Source organism: Chiloscyllium punctatum, chromosome 26 (assembly GCF_047496795.1).
Source record: "Chiloscyllium punctatum isolate Juve2018m chromosome 26, sChiPun1.3, whole genome shotgun sequence".
NCBI lineage: Eukaryota > Metazoa > Chordata > Chondrichthyes > Orectolobiformes > Hemiscylliidae > Chiloscyllium > Chiloscyllium punctatum.
In genome coordinates, this window is record NC_092764.1 from 13,360,758 (window position 1) to 13,381,163 (window position 20,406).

The 20,406-nt window shown below is 49.0% G+C and overlaps 1 protein-coding gene across 5 annotated transcripts in view; it reads right to left on the reverse strand.

Annotated features, from left to right (window-relative positions):
• Positions 1–20,406, reverse strand: part of adamts18 (ADAM metallopeptidase with thrombospondin type 1 motif, 18) — a 282,233-nt gene that overhangs the window by 156,699 nt on the left and 105,128 nt on the right. For all 5 annotated transcript variants that reach the window (XR_011964232.1, XM_072595845.1, XM_072595849.1 and 2 more), the window contains one exon: positions 9,885–10,022. Coding sequence is in view for 4 of the 5 variants with exons in the window: in XM_072595845.1 (XP_072451946.1) it covers positions 9,885–10,022 (138 nt within the window). In the remaining variant the exon portion in view is untranslated. The remainder of the gene's footprint in view (positions 1–9,884; positions 10,023–20,406) is intronic.

Sequence of the window (20,406 nt, forward strand, 5' to 3'; positions counted from 1 at the left end):
TATGGTTTCCTGCCTCAACTCCTTCCTGCGCTATCCCAATGTCGCTAAGTTCCCTTAGTATCAGCTTTAGCATTGTGTAGACTCCACAACTGACCATCCACAGCTCTCTTTGAGCTACTAATTCCAATATTACATGTGCCTTTTGAGTGAAGAAAATTCGCCTCTTCTTAGATTGAGTCATAGAGTATGGAAACAGATTCTTTGGTTCAACTAGCCCACATCGACCGAAATCCCAAACCAAACTCCTCCCACTCACCTGTGTTTGGCCCATAACCCTCCAAACCTTTCCTATTCATGTACTTAGAGGAGAAAGTGAGGAATGCAGATGCTGGATATCAGAGCTGAAAATGTGTTGCTGGAAAAGCGCAGCAGGTCAGGCAGCATCCAAGGAACAGGAGAATCGACGTTTCGGGCATAAGCCCTTCTTCAGGAATGAGGAAAGTGTGTCCAGCAGGCTAAGATAAAAGGTAGGGAGGAGGGACTTGGGGGAGGGGCGTTGGAAATGCGATAGGTGGAACGAGGTCAAGGCGCGGGTGATAGGCCAGAGTGGGGGTGGGGCGGAGAGGTCAGAAGAAGATTGCAGGTCAAGAAGGCGGTGCTGAGTTCGAGGGATTTGACTGAGACAAGGTGGGGGGAGGGGAAATGAGGAAACTGGAGAAATCTGAGTTCATCCCTTGTGGTTGGAGGGTTCCTAGGCCTCATCTTCCGCCTAGGAACCCTCCAACAAGTCCCTCCTCCCTACCTTTTATCTTAACCTGTTGGACACACTTTCCTCATTCCTGAAGAAGGGCTCATGCCCGAAACGTCGATTCTCCTGCTCCTTGGATGCTGCCTGACCTGCTGCACTTTACCAGCAACACAATTTCAGCAGTATTCATGTACTTATCCAAATTTCTTTTAAATGTTATGACTGTATCTGCATCCACCATTTCCTCTGGCTGCTTATTTCACATGCAAACCACTCTCTGGGTAAAATATTTGTCTCTCATGTCCTTTTGAAAACTTTCTCTTCTCACCTGAAAAATATGCCCTTAGTTCTGAACTCCCCCAACCTAGGGAAAAGATGCTTACTATTCTCCTTATCTATGCCCCTCGTGATTTTATAAAGCTTTTTGAGGTCACCCTTCAACCTCCTATGCTCCAGTGAAAAAAATCCCAGCCTATCTTTACAATTGAAGCCGTCCAGTCCCAGTAACATCCTGGTAAATATTTTCTGAACCTTCTCCAATCTAATAATATCCTTCACAGAGAAGGGCAGAACTGTATTAAGAAATGACCAAGCCCTGTTCCTGAGAATGTGAGCCTATGTCTAGACTCTCCACAACAGGGGAAATAATTTCTCCACACATGTACGGTCAAGACAGTGAAGACATTTCAATTTGATCACTTTTCATTCGTCTACTCAGGTTCGGGGAATTTGGACCTACACAACTCAAAACATAATACAGCAGAAAGAAGGACCGCTTCCCACAAACAATGGTTGAAATTTGGAATTCCTTTCTTCCAAAAACAAATTGTTGAGACTGCAGATCAATTACAAATTTCAAAAGATGATTTGGATCGGTTTTGGTGTTAGATATGGGATGAAAGAGTCAAGGCGCATTGCAGCCTTGCTTTAACATAAAGAGGGAACAGGCTTGAAAGGGATGAAGGGCTTTTGCCTGAAACACAACTCTTCTGCTCCTCGTATGCTGCCTGACCCGCTGTGCTTTTCCAGCACTACACTCTGACTCTAACCTCCAGCATCTGCAGTCCTCACTTTCGCCTAGTTGAAAGGTTGAAATGCCTATTCTAATTTCTAGACCAGCCAACAGGAACAGAAATCGCTAGAAAAGCTCAGCAGGTCTGGAGGAAAATCAGAGTTAATGTCACAGGTTGGGTGACCCTTCCTCAGAACAGTCTAACCAACACCTGGATCATGAATCCTGGATAAGAGGCCAAGAGATGGTGATGCTGAGAGAACATCACTGCTCCCTTGTATCAGCAACTGAGTAAGACATTCCAATTGGAGCGCCTTTTCCATTTCTCTTTCTTTTTTGCCACCATGTAGCAGTTTTGCATCCCCCCAATCTTTCACTTCTTAAACCTGACCCTAACTGGAGAATGGATGTAAACCGAAGGGAGACAAGTTGTGGCCTTGGCCATGGTGAGAGCAGAGCATGCTAGCCTAGTCCCAGAGCGGGGAAGAGAGCAACTGGGCCTAGTCCCGGAGTGGGGAACAGAGCAAGTTCAGGCCGAGTCCCTGAGCAGGGAGCAGAGCGAGTGCGGGCAGAGTACCGGAGTGGAGAACAGAGCAAATGGGCCTAGTCCCGGAGTGAGGAACAGAGCGAGTGGGCCAAGTCACAAAGCGAGGAGCAGAGCGAGTGCAGGCCTAGTCCCGGAGCGGGGAGCTCAGTGAGTTCAGGCCGAATCCTGGAGCGAGGAGCAGAGCAAGTTCAGGCCAAGTCCCGGAGTGGGGAGCAGACCGAGGGTGAGCCGAGTCCCGGAACGGGGAGCAGACCGAGTGTGGGCCTAGTCATGGAGCGAGGCGCAGATAGAGTGTGGTTCAACTCCCGGAGTGGGAAGCACAGCAAGTGAGGGCCGAGACCCGGAGCGAGGAGCAGAGCGAGTGTGAGCCGAGTCCTGGAGTGGGGAGCAGAGCGAGTAGGGACCGAGCCCCAGAGCAAGGAGCAGAGCGATTGTGGGCCAAGTTCGGGAGCGAGTGGGGACTGAGTCCCGTAGCGAGGAGGATAGCGAGTGTGGGCCGAGTGCCGGAGCGGGGAGCAGAGCGAGTGTGGGCCAAGTCCCGGAGCGAGGATCAGAGCGAGTGTGGGCCAAGTCCCGGAGTGGAGAGCAGAGTAAGAGGGAACCGAGTCCTGGAGTGGGGAGCAGAGCAACCGTGGGCCGATTCCCAGAGCGGGGAGCAGAGCGAATTCAGGCCAAGTCCCAGAGCGAGGAGCAGGGCGAGTGTGGGCCAAGTCCCGGTGCAGGGAGCAGAGCGAGTGTAAGCCGAGTCCCGGAGTGAGGAGCAGAGCGAGTGTGAGCCGAGTCCCGGAGCGAGGAGCATAGCGAGTGGGGACCGAGTCCCGGAGCGAGGAGCAGAGCGAGTGTGGGCCGAGTCCCAGAGGAAGTGAGGGCCGAGTCCCAGAGAGGGGAGCAGGGCGATTGTGGGCCAAGACCCGGAGCGGGGAGCAGAGCGAGTGTGAGCCGAGTCCCGGAGCAGGGAGCAGAGCGAGTGTGGGCCTAGTCCCGGAGCGGGGCGCAGAGTGAGTTCAGGCCGAGCCCCGGAGCAGGGAGCAGAGCGAGTGGGGGCTGAGTACCGGACAAGGAGCAGAGCAAGTGCGGTCTGAGTTCTGGAGCGGGGAGCGGAGCGAGTTCATGCCTAGTCCCGGAGCGGGGAGCAGAGCGAGCGTAGGCTGAGTCCCAGAGCAAGGAGCAGAGCGAGAAGGAGCAGAGTCCCAGAGTGGGGAGCAGAGCGAGTGTGGGCCGAGTCACGGAGCAAGGAGCAGAGCGAGTGTAAGCCGAGTCCCTGAACGAGGAGCAGAGCGAGTGTGGGCCGAGTCTCGGAGCAAAGAGCAGAGCGAGTGTAAGCCGAGTCCCGGAACGAGGAGCAGAGCAAGTGTGGGCCGAGTCACGGAGCAAGGAGCAGAGCGAGTGTAAGCCGAGTCCCAGAACGAGGAGCAGAGCGAGTGTGGGCCAAGTCACGGAGCAAGGTGCAGAGCGAGTTCAGGCCGAGACCCACTGCGGGGAGCAGAGTGAGTGCGGATCAAGTCCTGGAGCGAGGAGTAGAGCGAGTGTGAGCCGAGTCCTGGAGTGGGGAGCAGAGCGAGTAGGGACCGAGTCCCGGAGCGGGGGGCAGAGCGTGTGTGGGCCGAGTTGCAGAGCGGGGAGCAGAGCGAGTTCAGGCCGAGTCCCGGAGCGAGGAGCAGAGCAAGTGTGAGCCGAGTCCCAGAGAGTGGAGCAGAGCAAGTGCAAGCTGAGTCCCGTATCGAGGAGCAGAGTGAGTGGGGACCGAGTCCCGGAGCGGGGAGCAGAGCGAGTGTGGGCCTAGTCCTGGAGCGAGGAGCAGAGCGAGTGAGGGCCGAGTCCCAGAGCGAGTGAGGGCCGAGTCCCGGAGTGGGGAGCAGAGCGAGCGTGAGCCGAGTCCCGGAGCGGGGAGCAGAACGAGTGTAGGCCGAGACCCAGAGCAGGGAGCAGAGTGTGTTCAGGCCGAGGCCTGGAGCGGGAAGCAGAGCGAGGGCGAGCCAAGTCCCGGAACGGGGAGCAGAGCGAGTTCATGCCTAGTCCCGGAGCAGGTAGCAGAGCGTGTGTGAGCTGAGTCCCGGAGCAGGTAGCAGAGCGAGTGTGAGCCAAATCCCGGAGCGAGGAGCAGAGCGAGTGTGAGCCAAATCCCGGAGCGAGGAGCAGAGCGAGTGTGAGCCGTGTACGGAGTGAGGAGCAGAGTGAGTGCGAGCTGATACCCGGAGGGTGGATCAGAGCAAGTGCGGGCTGAGTCCCAGAACAAGGAGCACAGCGAGTGCAGGCCGAGTCCCGGAGCAGGGAGCAGAGTGAGAGGGAGCCAAGTCCCGGAGAGAGGAGCAGAGCGAGTGTGGGCCGAGTCCCGGAGTGGGGAGCAGAGCGAGTGTGGGCCGAGTCCCGGAGCGAGGAGCAAAGCTAGTGGGGACCGAGTCCCGAAGCGAGGAGCAGAGCGAGTGGGGACCGAGTCCTGGAGCAAGGAGCAGAGCGAGTGTGGGCCGAGTGCTGGAGCGAGGAGCAGAGTGAGTGGGGTGTGAGACCCGCAGCGGGGAGCAGAGCGAGTTCAGGCCGAGTCCCAAAGCGAGGAGCAGAGCGAGTGTGGGCCGAGTCCCGGAGCGGGGAGCAGAGCGAGTTCAGGCCGAGTCCCGGAGCGGGGAGCAGAACGAGTGCGGGCCAAATCCTGGATCGGGGAGCAGAGCAAGTGCGAGCCGAGTCCCGGAGAGTGGAGCAGAGCGAGTGCAGGCCGAGTCCCGGAGCGAGGAGCAGAGTGAGAGGGAGCCGAGTCCCGGTCCGAGGAGCAGAGCGATTGGGGACCGAGTGATGGAGCGGGGAGCAGAGCGAGTGGAGACCAAGTCCCAGAGCGGGGAGCAGAGCGAGTGTGGGCCAATTCCCAGAGCGAGTGAGGGCCGAGTCCCGGAGTGGGGAGCAGAGCAAGTGCGGGCCATGTCCCAGAGCGAGGAGGAGAATGAGAGGGAACCGAGTCCCGGAGCGAGGGGCAGAGTGAGAGGGAGCCGAGTCCCGGAGCGGGTAGCAGAGCGAGTGCGGACAGTCCCGGAGCAAGGGACAGAGCGAGAGGGAGCCGAGTCCCGGAGCAGGGAGCAGAGCGTGTTCAGGCCGAGGCCTGGAGCGGGAAGCAGAGCGAGTTTATGCCTAGTCCCGGAGCAGGAAGCAGAGCGAGTGTGAGCTGAGTCCCGGAGCGGGAAGAAAGCGAGTGTGGGCCGAATCCCGGAGCGTGGAGCAGAGCGAGTGTGAGCTGAGCCCCGGAGCGGGAAGAAAGCGAGTGTGGGCCGAGTCCCGGAGCGGGGAGCAGAGCGATTGTGGGCCGAGTCACGGAGCAAGGTGCAGAGCGAGTGTGGGCCGAGTCACGGTGCGAGGAGCAGAGCGAGTGCGAGCCGAATCTCGGAGCGGGGAGCAGAGCGAGTGCGAGCCAATTCCCGGAGGGGGGAGTAGAACGAGTGCAGGCTGAGACCCAGAGCGGGGAGCAGAGCATGTGTGGGCCGAGTCCCGGAGCGAGGAGCAGAGCGAATTCAGGCCGAGTCCCAGAGCAGGGAGCAGAGTGAGTGCGGGTCGAGTCCCGGAGTGAGGAGCAGAGCGAGTACGAGCCGAGCCCGGAGAAAGGAGCAGAGCAAGTGCGAGCCAAGTCCTGGAGTGGGGAGCAGAGCGAGTGTAGGCCGAGTCCCGGAGCGATGAGCAGAGCGAGCGAGGGCCGAGTCCCGGAGCGGGGACCAGAGCGAGCGTGGGCCGAGACCCAGAGCAGGGAGCAGAGCGTGTTCAGGCCGAGGGCCAGAGCGGGGAGCAGAGCGTGTTCAGGCCGAGGCCCGGAGCGGGGAGCAGAGTGAGTGCAGGCCGAGACCTGGAGCGGGGAGTAGAGCGAGTGTGAGACGAGTCACAGAGCGGGGAGCTGAGCGAGTGGGGTCTGAGTCCCGCAGTGGGGAGCAGAGCGAGTTCAGGCCGAGTCCCAGAGCGAGGAGTAGAGCGAGTTCAGGCCGAGTCCCGGAGCGGGGAGTAGAGCGAGTTCAGGCTGAGTCCTGGAGAGTGGAGCTGAGCGAGTGGGGTCTGAGTCCCGCAGTGGGGAGCAGAGCGAGTTCAGGCCGAGTCCCGGAGCGGGGAGCAGAGCGAGTGGGGTCTGAGTCCTGCAGCGGGGAGCAGAGCGAGTGTGGGCCGAGTCCCGGAGCGGGGAGCAGAGCGAGTGGGGTCTGAGTCCCGCAGTGGGGAGCAGAGCGAGTTCAGGCCGAGTCCCGGAGCGGGGAGCAGAGCGAGTGTGGGCCGAGTCATGGAGCGAGGAGCAGAGCGAGTGTGGGCCGAGTCACGGAGCAAGGAGCAGAGCGAGTATGGGCCGAGTCACGGAGTAAGGAGCAGAGCGAGAGGGAGCCGAGTCCCGGAGCGAGGAGCAGAGCGAGAGGGAGCCGAGTCCCGGAGCGGGGAGCAGAGCGAGTGTGGGCCGAGTCCCGGAGCAGGGAGCAGAGCGAGAGGGAGTCGAGTCCCAGAGCAGGGAGCAGAGCGAGAGGGAGCTGAGTCCCGGAGCAAGGAGCAGAGTGAGTGTGGGCCGAGTCCCAGATCAAGTGAGGGCCAAGTCCCAGAGAGGGGAGCAGAGCGAGTGGAGACCAAGTCCCGGGGCGGGGAGCAGAGCAAGTGTGAGCCGAGTCCCGGAGCAAGGAGCAGAGCGAGGGCAAGCTGAGTTCCGGAGTGGGAAGCAAAGCGAGTGCGGGCCGAGTCCCGAAGTGAGGAGCAGAGCGAGTGTAGGCCAAGTCCCAGAGCGGGGAGCAGAGCGAGAGCGAGCCGAGTCCCGGAGCGGGGAGCAGGACGAGTCCTGGAGTGGGGAAGTGACTGAATCCTGGAGCAAGGAGCAGAGCAACTCCTGGTCAGAGGCTAGTGTGTGGAGGCAGCAGGACCTTGTGTTCTGAAGCCAGTCGGGCACATATTCATGCTGGAAAATGACTATCACCTGAGTATTTTAAAGACACTTTTTAATCTCATTCTAGACATTTAAACTCTGTATTCCCATGCTAGATTTTTTTTTACTATTTCAATTCTGTGTCATCACATAAAATATCTGTACCTTGGTGCCCTGTACCTAAGATGGTGCTGAGAGGCGATATTTCATTGCACTCATTCGAGTGCACATGACAATAAAGGCTAGTCCATTCCATTCTATTCAGAAAACCAGGCTAATTCTCGAAAGACATAGCTTCAACTTCCACAACAGCAACTGTAGAATTTGAACTGTATTAAATTTGAAAGTACAATTCCAGGCTTGAATGCCAGTCTCAGTATGATGACTCTCACCAAATGTTATAAAAGCCCATCTGATTCACAAATGCTCCTTGGAGAAGGGAGACTGTTGTTCTTGGCTCATCTGAAATGTGTGACTCCAGACCTCCCAGGAATGTGATCGACTCTTAACTGTTCTCAAGGGTGTTTAGGGATAAGCAAAAACAAAAGCAGCTTCTCGAGCAAAGGAAGGAGATGCATTTAGGGAGAAACTATTTGAATGCTGAATAACACCAACTGCTAACATAGATTTATTGCACTGTACGTACAAAATGTATTGAAAGTGTGGCGCTGGAAAAGTACAGCATAAATATTTGGTAAATAGTAAATTATCAACCTACCTGAGGAACCTTCTGAGATACTATCCACGGCATGCAGACCTTGTGAAAATGCTGCCAGGAGAAGCAGGAGTGTCGACGTTTCAGGCAAAAGCCCTTCATCTGGAGGGCTTTTGCCCAAAATGTCGAGAAGCAGGGCTTTTCCAGCATCACACTCTCAAATCTAATCTCCAGAATCTGCAGTCCTCAGTTTTGCCCCGTACAAAATGTGTTCAACCGAAGTTCATTTTGAGTTGAGGTTCAGTTCAAAGCTTATCTAAGGATCTCTAGATAGGTGCACCAGTTGGTACGCCAGTGTGTTGGCCTCATGCCGCGAACTGACTTCCCGGCTTCTGAGAGAGTTCCAGGCCGTAAGTTGTGATAAGGTCAGCTCCAAATCAGTCACCTTCTCAGTTACGACTTTGAACACTTTTATCTGATAAAGTGTGGTACTGGATAAAGCACAGCGGGTCAAGCAGTATCAAAGGAGCAGGGGAGTCAATGTTTCAGGTCAAAACCTTTCACCACCACAACTTTCTCACATTTGTCATTTCTCAGTGTACACTTGGCTACCTTGCTGACTACAAGATCAATAGTTTTTTTAAAATTCATTCATGGGATGTGGGTGTTCTTGGCTGGGCCAGCATTTATTCCCTACTTGCTCTTGAGAAGGTGGTGGTGAGCTGCTGCAGTCCACCAGCTGTGGGTTCACCCACAATGCCACTACGGAGGGAATCCTAGGATTTTGACCCAGCAACACTGAAGGAACAGCAATATATTTTCAAGTCAGGATGGTGAGTGGCTTAGAGGAGAACTCGAAGGTGGTGGTATTTCAATATATCTGCTGCCCTTGTCCTTTCTGATGGAATTGATTGTGGGTTAAGAAGGCGCAGTCTGAGGATCTTTGGTGAACTTCTGTAGTGCATCTTGTAGATAGTATACATGGCTGCTACTGAGCATTGGTGGTGAAGGGAGAGGATGCTTGTGAAGGTGGTGCCAATCAAGTGGGCTACTTTGTCCTGGATGGTGTCAAACTTTTTGAGTGTTGTTGGGGCTGCACCCGTCCAAGCAAGTGGGGAGTATTCTCTCATACTTCCAACTTGTGCCTTGTAGATGGTGGACAGGCTTTAGGGAGTCAGGAGGTGAATTACTAATCATAGTATTCCTCATCTCTGAACTGTTCTTGGAGCCACTGTGTTCATGTGGCAAGTCCAGCTGAGTTTCTAGTCAATGATAACAATGATGCTGATAACGGGGGGACTCTGTGACGTTAATACAATTCAATGTTAAGGGGTGGTGGTTAGATTGTATAATGGTCATAGCCTCGCATCTGTGTGGCATGAACATTACTTGCCAATTGCTAACCAAAGCATGGATATTGTCCAGATCTTATTGCAATTGCACATGGACTGCTTCAGTGTCTTCGGAGTCATGAATGGAACTGAACACTGCGCAATCATCAGCAAACATCCCCACTTCTGACCTCATCTTGGAGGGAAGGTTATCGATGAAGCAGCTGAAGTGTTTGGGCCTGGGACACTATTCTGAGAAAGTCCTACAGAGAAGTCCAGGAGCTGAGATGATTGACATCCAACAATGGCAACTATGTGCCAGGTATGATTCTAGCTAGTGGAGAGTTTGCCCCCTGATACCATTGCTTCCAGTTTCGTTAGGGCTACTTGATGCCGCACTTGGTCGAATGCAGCCTTAGTGTCAAGGGATGTTCCTGTCACCTCCAGAATTCAACTGTTTTGTCCATGTTTGAACCAAAGCTGTTATAAGGTCTAGAGCTGAGTGGCCCTGGCAGAACCCAACCTCAGCAGGTTATTGCTGTGTAGGAGGTGCTTGGTAGCACTATTGATGACATTTTCTATCAGCTTTCTGATGATCAAGAGCAGACTGATGGGGACGGTAATTGGCCGGGTTGGATTTGTCCTACAGGAAATACTTAGGCAATTTTTCACATTATCAGGTAGATGCCAGAGTTGCAACTGTACTGGAAGAGCTTGGCATGATTAACACTGAACAAATTGGAAAGCCATTGAAAATAAATAGTTGGTAAATAGTAAATTGTCAACCTACCTGAGGAACCTGCTGAGATACCGTCTACTGCATGCAGACCATGAGAAAACGCCGTTGTTCCCAGCCAGGGTTGGTGACATGATATTACCCTCCGTCTTCCGACATGGGTTTCCTTCCCCATCATGAATCATGCCAAAGCTTTGATTTGAAACAAAAGTTGTAAATATTAATATGTTTTTAAACATGGGTTTTAAAAAAAACTGGACATGTTGCCCTAAATTCACAGAAATTAAGATCATAATAATTTATTTACCAGTGAAATTTGTCACGACTCGCTGGGGGACATGAAATTAAGCATCACTATTGATGGGACTGTCACAAATGTGAAAAGATTTCGTCAAACAATCCACAGTTCCCAGTTAACCTGACTGATGAATTCAGGTTAAAAGAAAGCACTCATCAGATTTCTGCACTTCACAAGAAAGTAACTGCATATTACAAACAAATTGCCTGTCAGTGGCCATTAAGATACATGAATTGCGAACTTATAACTCACTATAAATTTACCCCTTTTAAATTCTCCTCATGACATACAGACAGACACTCAAAAACAGACATGAATATTAAGGCTGGAAAAGGAAAAAGAAATGTGAGTAACAGTTTGATAGCACCAGTTTGGACCACAAGATTCAATCAGTTATTTTCTTTCCCCTCCTTTCCATTCCTTTTTGGTTCTTTACTGATTGTTCATGCATTGATGCTGTCAATCATTTGCTGGCTGAGCATTTGCTCTTTTGTTGTCTGTTGTTAGACCACAATCAATAAGTGATTTTGCAGAGAAAGGGGAGCAGATGATAGCTTGCTGTTACTGGACACTTGCTGGTACTTCTGGGAGAATATAAATACAGTGGGTTTTATTTGCACTTTTGGTTGTGGACTGAAATGGGGGAGGAATGGTTTTAAACCAATGACTGTTGAAGGATCACTGCAGTCTTTAAAAGCAAGTAACTTGACACTCATTGTAAGTACGGTTTACACAGCTGCTGGTTCAGGACACAATGAGAAAGGATTCAAAAATTGAGCTGGAGCCTTGAGGTGTATACAAATGGAGATTCAACCAGCAACAAGTGGCTTTCTGGTCTGTGGCCTTTTGCCTGTTAGTAATGTGTGATTGGCTTCCAGGTCGCTCAACAGGATGAGGTTATGAACAAGATAATGAGAAGCCATCCCTATAAGCTTAGGAGTTGTCTTTGTCCTCTGTAGTAAAATTAATACACTGAGCCTGAAGAAAATTAGTTTATTTTTCTTTCAGCAGTTGCTATAAGCTGTGACCTTTAATCAGTAACTCAAAGGCCTTTATAAAAGTACAAACCATTGTCTTCTGTACACAAGTGAAAACATCTGGAGAAGGAAGATTGATCTGATCAGCACAAGGACCATCTCACCATTCAGGGACCACGGAACTGCCTTCCTATTCTTTCCCACTGCCCATCACAACCATTTATTTTCCTGTCTTTGCGTGTGTGTGTGTGTAGAGAGAGAGGAAGTTTAGAAAGGAGTTAGACTTCTAATTAGTAGATAACAGCTCAGAATTACTTACTTGAATCTAAAGTCTACTTACTTATAGAGAATAGTAATTTGTGTCATGTACAAAAACCTACCCATGGTTTCTGTCAACTTGGGTCTGAAAGTCAGGGAAATTAGGGATCTCTGTGAACTTTGATAAAATCTTTAACATTTGTGTCAATTCTTGGGCTTGTAAGGCCTGAAAGGTTACACCCTAAACGCTGACTTCTCCATCTCCTGATAGTGCCTGGCTTGCTGTGTTCTTCCATCCTGTTTTTTTTGTCCACCAAGGCTTGTTTTCCAGCATGCTACTACAGTGAGGTGTGACAAGAGATGACACAGAGATTTTTTTGATGCATTCACTTTGCAGGCTAGAGGTTCCTCCACCACATGAGCCATACAAAAGTACTGAAAACTTGGTCAGGAGCCAACCAAGATGCTTCTGTCCCCTTTGATTCAGAACTCATCAACTCCATGGTGCCAGTCTTTGCTCCCATTGTTCCAAAGAATGGCAACATTGCGTACAACTCCAGTAAACCATATGTACAAAACTACAGTCACCTCTTTGCAGAGCGTCCTTGGTTTAAAGTAGTACCTTTTCTTTAGTCCACAATCCAAAAATAAAAGAAATAAAAAGAAGCAGGCTTTATTAATTGCAGTCGATATTTAGGTCAAAAAAGAAGCTTGGCAGTTTCTTCAATCTTTCTTAATTTATCATTTAAGTTTAATAGATACGTAGTGAGTACAGTACAGGCATCAGAAATATGCTAATTCATAGCATAGGTATGTAGATTTATGATTTTGATCCAGGATCTGAAAGTTGGTGTATTCTTGAAGTGACGGAGTTGATTTGACTGGCACTGGTAAAGAACTCACATTTCCGCAGCGCTATTCCCGACCATAATGCATCCCAGCCAAATCAATTCTTCTGAAATGTAGCCTCTGCTGTTACACAGGAAATACAGCCGCCCGTTTATGAGCAGGAAGCTTCCTCAAACACTAATGTGATAATTGTTTTTGTGATGGACAATTAAGCACCCCTAACCTCCTTGAAAATGGCCTCGTTGACCTGAGGGGACAGTTGGGGCACTCCAGCACTGACCAGAGAGTTCTACTACAGGGGCACCACAGCCGTTTGAAATGTTGATTGTAGCTGTGCAGATGTGGATACTACACATCTGGCCCCGACATATAACTTTAAGTCCATGCAGTCAATCCCTGCTTCACGCTTCAGTGGCAGTCAGGATACACCCTACGGTTATCAACTTCTGTTGCTGCAGCATGAAACAGTAGCAACAATAATAATTTTATTTATTATGAAAAGAAAAGACAAGCCTCTCAAGGAGGTAAACAACAATGTTGACTGCGTTTGGGAACAACGCAGAGTTCCCAAATCTATCAGAGTTCGATAGATTCGGGGTCGGTTCCTGAGGATTGGAGGGTAGCTAATGTTATACCACTTTTTAAGAAGGGTGGGAGAGAGAAAGCAGGAAATTATAGACCAGTTAGTCTGACCTCAGTGGTGGGAAAGATGCTGGAGTCTATTATAAAGGATGAAATTACAGCACATCTGGATAGTAGTAACAGGATAGGACAGAGCATGGATTTATGAAGGGGAAATCATGCTTGACTAATCTTCTGGAATTTTTTGAGGATGTAACTCTGAAGATGGACGTGGAGATCCAGTAGATGTAGTATACCTGGACTTTCAGAAAGCTTTTGATAAAGTCCCACATAGGAGGTTAGTGAGCAAAATTAGGGCGCATGGTATTGGGGGCAAAGTACTAGATTGGATTGAAAATTGGTTGGCTGATAGGAAACAAAGGGTAGTGATAAACGGCTCCATTTCAGAATGGCAGGCAGTGACCAGTGGGGTACCGCAGGGATCCGTGCTGGACCGCAGCTTTTTACGATATATGTTAATGATATAGAAGATGGTATTAGTAATAACATTAGCAAATTTGCTGATGATACAAAGCTGGGTGGCAGGGTGAAATGTGATGAGGATGTTAGGAGATTACAGGTGACCTGGACAAGTTAGGTGAGTGGGCAGATGTATGGCAGATGCAGTTTAATGTGAATAAATGTATGGTTATCCACTTTGGTGGCAAGAACAGGAAGGCAGATTACTACCTCAATGGAATCAATTTAGGTAAAGGGGCAGTACAGAGAGATCTGGGTGTTCTTGTACACCAGTCAATGAAGGTAATCATGCAGGTACAGCAGGTAGTGAAGAAGGCTAATAGCATGCTGGCCTTCATAACAAGAGGAATTGAGTATAGAAGCAAAGAGGTTCTTCTGCAGCTGTACAGGCCCTGGTGAGACCACACCTGGAGTACTGTGTGCAGTTCTGGTCTCCAAATTTGAGGAAAGGCATTCTGGCTATTGAGGGAGTGCAGCGTAGGTTCACGAGGTCAATTTCTGGAATGGCGGGATTACCTTACACTGAAAGACTGAAGCAACTGGGCTCGTATACCCTTGAGTTTAGAAGACTGAGAGGGGATATGATTGAGACATATAAGATTATTAAAGGATTGGACACTGGAGACGGGAAACATGTTTCCGCTGATGGGTGAGTGCCAAACCAGAGGACACAGCTTAAAAATATGGGGTAGACCATTTAGGACAGAGATGAGGAGAAACGTCTTCACCCAGAGAGTGGTGGCTGTGTGGAATGCTCTGCCCCAGAGGGCAGTGGAGGCCCAGTCTCTGGATTCATTTAAGAAAGAGTTGGATAGAGCTCTCAAAGATAGTGGAATCAAGGGTTATGGAGATAAGGCAGGAAGAGGATACTGATTAGGAATGATCAGCCAAGATCATATTGAATGGCAGTGCAGGCTCGAAGGGCAGAATGGTCTACTCCTGCACCTATTGTCTACTGTCTATTGTCTAAGAGGAAAAAAAAGGTGTTCTGATCTCCAGTGAATTGCTCAGCTCTGGCTCTGCAGCAGAGGTTACATTCAACAGTAAAACACCATAATTAAATCATCATTGTATGCACGAAACCAGTTGTAGATTGAGTGACATGGGTGTCCTTTTGTCTAACTTGCAGACTACAACAAATACATGACATGGCACTTTTCTCCCCCCACCATTGTATTCCTCACAGCAAGCTTCCCTTTCTTGGCAGCCGACAGACTTAAACCAGTGCACACTTCAGAGGCAATGTTGACTTGATGCATTGACATCTTCTTGGCTGGACAGGATTGTTTTAAATCTTTGTTATTGTATACATTTTAAAAACAAGAAGAACTGCTTTGAAAAAGTGCAAGCTGCCTGGCAGCTGAAGGAAACTCAAATCAATATTTCTTTTCCATATTTGTTTGATGTGACTGCTCCCATCAATTCCCATTTATTCACTGCTGAAGATCTTGGTGAAGGCAGCTCTGGCTGAAGATATGGTCACTCCGCAGTTTTAGATGCTGTAATCCAGTGGAAGAGGCCCTGGCTACTGCTGTAGTCATCCACAAAGCACAAAAGAAAGAAAGAAGACCCTTTCTAGTCCAACCTCCACTTAATCTCCTGGATGGCTTCAATTGACAGAGAAGGCTTCGAGTGTAATAGAGTCATAGAATCTTACAGCACAGAGACAGGCCCTTTGGCCCAAACTGGTCTATGCTGACCAAAATGTCCATCCATGCTAACCCAATTTCTCTACAGTTACAGTGCAAGTTGGAATTTGTCAAAGTACTCTTCTTCCCATATTGCTCCTGTCTGTCTCAGGACAGTATGTAACCACAAGACTGTGGCATACTGTAGCTTCATGGGCCAGATAGTCTTTTTCCATCCAATTATTTTCACATGGTTCAAGGGCCAGTAACAAAGGCAATGTGTGACGCCTCATGGCAAAGCAAAGTGAAAACTGAGTTAGAGTCAAATGAGTGTAGCATGCTGAGCTGAGAGGAAGGTCACTCCAGGATTCAGTGACCGGGGTGGGTAGTGTGTGCAAATGGAGGTCAGGGCATGAGTGGAATGAGAGGCAACACTGGTATTACTGTAGACAGACTGTAGGTACATGCATGATAAGAGGTTATATTAAAAAGAAACTTGAGGCAATTTTGCTCTCATCAGATGGTAGTTTCAAATGGGGCACCAATGGAATATCAACAAACCCATGGCCAGCAATCACTATCAATAATAAGAGACAATCTAACCACCACCCCTTGATATTCAATGGTGTTACCATCACTGAATGTCCCACTATCCTGGGGGTTACCATTGACCAGAAATTCAACTGGACTCATCACATGAGCACAGTGACTACAAGAGTAGGTCAGAGGCTAGCATTGCTGTCGTAAGTAACTCACCTCCTGACTCACCCAAAGCCTGAGCACCATCTACAATCACAAGTCAGGAGTATGATGGAATACTCCCCACGTGCCTGGATAAGTGCAGCTCCAACAACACTCAAGAAGCTTGACACCACTTAAGACAAAGCAGCCATTTGATTGGCTCCACTTCCACAATAATCCACTCCTTCCACCACCGATACTCAGCAGTAGCAGTGTGCACCATCTACAAGATGCATTACAGAAATTCACCAAGGATCCTTAAACAGCACTTTCCAGACCCATGACCAATTCCATCCAGAAGGATAAGGGCAGCATCACCTGCAAGATTCCCCCCCGAGCCAGTAACATTCTGACTGGGAAAAATATTGTCACTTCTTTACTGTCACTGGGTCAAAATTCTAGAATTCCCTCCCCATTGTGGGTCAACCGACAGCAGGTGGACTGTTACAGTTCAAGGAAGCAGTTCACCACCACTTCTCAAGGGCAACTCGGGGTGGGCAATAAATGCCAGCAACACTCACATCTCCCAAAATCAATTTTAAAAAACACCAAAGGCCAGGTCTTGCGTTGAGATCACTGAACAGAAAGAGACCATTCAGTCGATCATTCAAGTGCTGACCCTTTGAGTTAGATTGAATTAACTTCCACCAGTCTCTCAGAAGCATTCTAAATGCTAGAAAATTCTAGCTGTGCTTAAGCAATTTCTACTCACCTTGCCCCAGATTCTTTCATCGGATATTGGTATTGATGGCAAGGCCAGTATGTAGTGCCTGTCGCCAAATATCCTTAAACTGCCATTTTGGGTAGCAATGGCACCATGTTCACTTTAAAGAATATTAATGAACCAGATGGGTTTTTATGGTTCCTGGTGGTAGTTTTATGGTCATCATTAGTGGGACCAGTTTCACATTTCAGATTGATCAGACTCACAATTCCATCAGCTGCCATGATGGGATAGGAGGTTTTAGCCTAAGTCTCTGAATTAGTCATTTAAAGTGAGTGCAAATGAAGCGAGGGTCACGGAAGAAGTAACATTTTCACACAGCAAGTGGTTAGGGTATGCAATGCACTGCCTGGAAATATAGAGTCATAGAATCATAGAGATATACAGCACGGAAACAGACCCTGCAAATCCAACCCATCCACACTTAACAGATATCCTAAATTAATCTAGTCCCATTTGCCAGCATTTAGCCCATTTCCCTTTAGTCCCTTCCTATTCATATACCCATCCAGATGCCTTTTAAATGTTGTAATTGTACCAGCCTGAACCACTTCCTCAAGCAGCTCATTCCATACACGCATCACCCTCTGTGCAAAAAATGTTGTCCCTTAGGTCCTTTTTATATCTTTCCCCTCTCCCCTTAAATCTATGCGCTCTAGTTTTGGACTCCCCCACCTGGTGGAGATGGGTTCAAATGAGGCATTCAAGAGGACATTGGATGAATAGTTGGATAGTACTGGTGTGCAGCAATACCGGAAAAAGACAAGGATATGTCCTTGAGATTGATTCTGCAATGACTAATCCAATGATATTATCACTATGTCACCACCTTCCCTAAACTATTATGCTAATTAATTTATACTAGCAATCAAAGTAATTCATAATGCATAATTGCAGTTATCCCTATTAATCAATGAACTGAATTCACTGATAAGCTGCAATGTAGTATCTTTCTATACAGACAACACCCCAAGACATGGTGGCTCAGTGGTTAGCATCAATTACTCATCATGTAACGGACCCGGGTTCGATTCCAGCCTCAGGCAATTGTCTGTGTGGAGTTTACATATTCACCCTGTATCAGCGTGGGTTTCCAGCGGGTACTCAGGTTTCCTCTCACAGTCCAAAGATATGCAGGTAAGGTGCATTGGCCATGCTAAATTTCACATGGTGTCCAGGGATACGTAGGTACCTGGATTAGCCTTGGGAAATACAGGGATAGGGTGGGGAGTTGGATTGGGTGGATGCTCTTCGAAGGGTCTGCATGGACTCAATGGGCTGAATGGCCTGCTCCCACACTGTAGGGATTCTATTCGATTAGATTACTTACAATGTGGAAACAGGCACTTCGGCCCAACAAGTCCACACCGACCCGCCGAAGCACAACCCACCCATACCCCTACATTTACCCCTTACCTAACACTACGGGCAGTTTAGCATGGCCAATTCACCTGGCTGTGGGAGGAAACCGGAGCACCCAGAGGAAACCCACGCAGACACGGGGAGAACATGCAAACTCCACACAGTCAGTCGCCTGAGGCGGGAATTGAACCCGGGTCTCTGGCGCTGTGAGGCAGCAGTGCTAACCACTGTGCCACCGTGCCGCCGTGCCACCCACAAACTACCACATCAAAAGTTATTGTGACAGCATACAGATACGCTCAAGGGAATAGAAATTTCTGGTAGAGAAAGACTGGACATTAAAGGCACGGTCAACGACATGAGCTTCAAGTTTGACAGGGAAAGTTGATGAACTGCCCAAGTTAAATCCAGGTCGAGTTACGAAGAATCTTGGACCTGGCTCTTCCACTAAGAAGCTCCATAAACCTATTTCAGTGTCCAAACTTTCAAGAGTTAATGTTCAATACATTCCATGTTCACTGACTGCATGTCAGTTTATTTGTTGGTCATCTAAAGCACTCTGGCTCCTAATACAGTCGGTTCTGCTCTAACATGTTGTCTTCACCGTGAATTGGCTTTAATGCAATTGAGCAATTTAGACCGTTATTTGTAGAATGCAAACTTTCCTTACCTGTATTGGCTATAACACAATTCCTGCCTCATTAATTTAAATGATGCAGCTACTGCGCAATTTATTTTATAACGCGAGATCGCACGAGAACAGAATTATCGAGTTATATCAGAACCAACTGCATCACATTAAAGGTGCGGTATAAACGTACACAGTTATTGTTCAGCTTCACATTAACATTGGGAAATGTCATTATGCACTCAGGGCTTGCAAGGTGGTGACATGCTTCCCTACAGCATCAGAAAGATTGGTTTTAAAAGACAGACATGTTTCAATCAGGAACCTCTCCTCGAGGTGGCATTTCATTTCAGTAAATTGCTTGTTCAGGGAGTTCTCTGGCATTGTTTCAAAATGGTCAAATATGAGAACATCCCGAAAAGAGAGAAAAAAAAGCTCACACAGCTGAGGTTCACAGCCTGGGACACTGTATTTCACTTTAATTCAATGCAGATATCTCAGTTGGCGTTCCCCTAACACTCCCGCAGTAAATTAATTCCGGACTGATGCAGAAGCCACACCCTGCGACATCCAACACTGTGCTGTGTAAAGCATCTACAAACACCATCTTGCCAACAGCTCATAAAGACCACGACCTTTTCACAAGATGGATCATCAAAGCAAACCATAGACGTCAATCAGAATTAGGGCCCCCGACTGTTACTAAATAACTTCACAAAAAATATTTCCACTGGAGGAAAGTTACGGGTTCTTTTTTTAAATTTCAAAGAAGTTAACAGTTTCCATGTGATTGGAGGATGGTGGTGGTAGTAGTAGGACTGGAAGATTGAAGCAAATGTCGCTGCTTCATGAATGAGATGTGCTGACAGCGTAGTGACTCCTAATGCAGAGCCTCTCCAGCGTTAGACCAAAGTGGAACACAACTGACAGTAATTAACTGCACTGTGACATTCAAAGCTGCACTCAAAGAGAGAGCTGGTGACCCCTTAAGAGTTATCAGCTGACTGCCAGAACAATCACACAAACATATGGGAAAGGAAGAGGCCATTCAGCCCTCTTAACCACATGCTGGTTAGACAATAGACAATAGACAATAGGTGCAGGAGTAGGCCATTCTGCCCTTCGAGCCTGCACCACCATTCAAGATGATTATAGCTGATCATCCTTAATCAGTATCCTCTTCCTGCCTTATATCCGTAACCCTTGATTCCACTATCCTTGAGAGCTCAATCCAACTCTTTCTTCAATGAATCCGAAGACTGAGCCTTCACTGCCTTCTGGGGCAGAGCATTCCACACAGCCACCACTCTCTGGGTGAAGAAGTTTCTCCTCATCTCTGTCCTAAATGGTCTACCCCGTATTTTTAAGCTGTGTCCTCTGGTTCGGCACTCACCCATCAGCGGAAACATGTTTCCTGCCTCCAGAGAGTCCAATCCTTTAATAATCTTATATGTCTCAATCAGATCCCCTCTCAGTCTTCTAAACGCAAGGGTATACAAGCCCAGTCGCTCCAGTCTTTCAGTGTAAGGTAATCCCGCAATTCCAGGAATTGACCTCGTGAACCTACGCTGCACTCCCTCAATAGCCAGAATGTCTTTCCTCAAATTTGGAGACCAGAACTGCACACAAAACTCCAGGTGTGGACTCACCAGGGCCTGTACAGCTGCAGAAGAACCTCTTTGCTTCTATACTCAATCCCTCTTGTTATGAAGGCCAGCATGCTATTAGCCTTCTTCACTACCTGCTGTACCTCATGCTTACCTTCATTGCCTGGTGTACACGAACACCCAGATCTCTTTGTACGGCCCCTTTACCTAAATTGATTCCATTGAGGTAGTAATCTGCCTTCCTGTTCTTGCCACCAAAGTGGATAACCATAGATTTATTCACATTAAACTGCATCTGCCATACATCTGACCACTCACCTAACCTGTCCAGGTCACTCTGTAATCTCCTAACATCCTCCTCACATTTCACCCTGCCACCCAGCTTTGTATCATCAGCAAATTT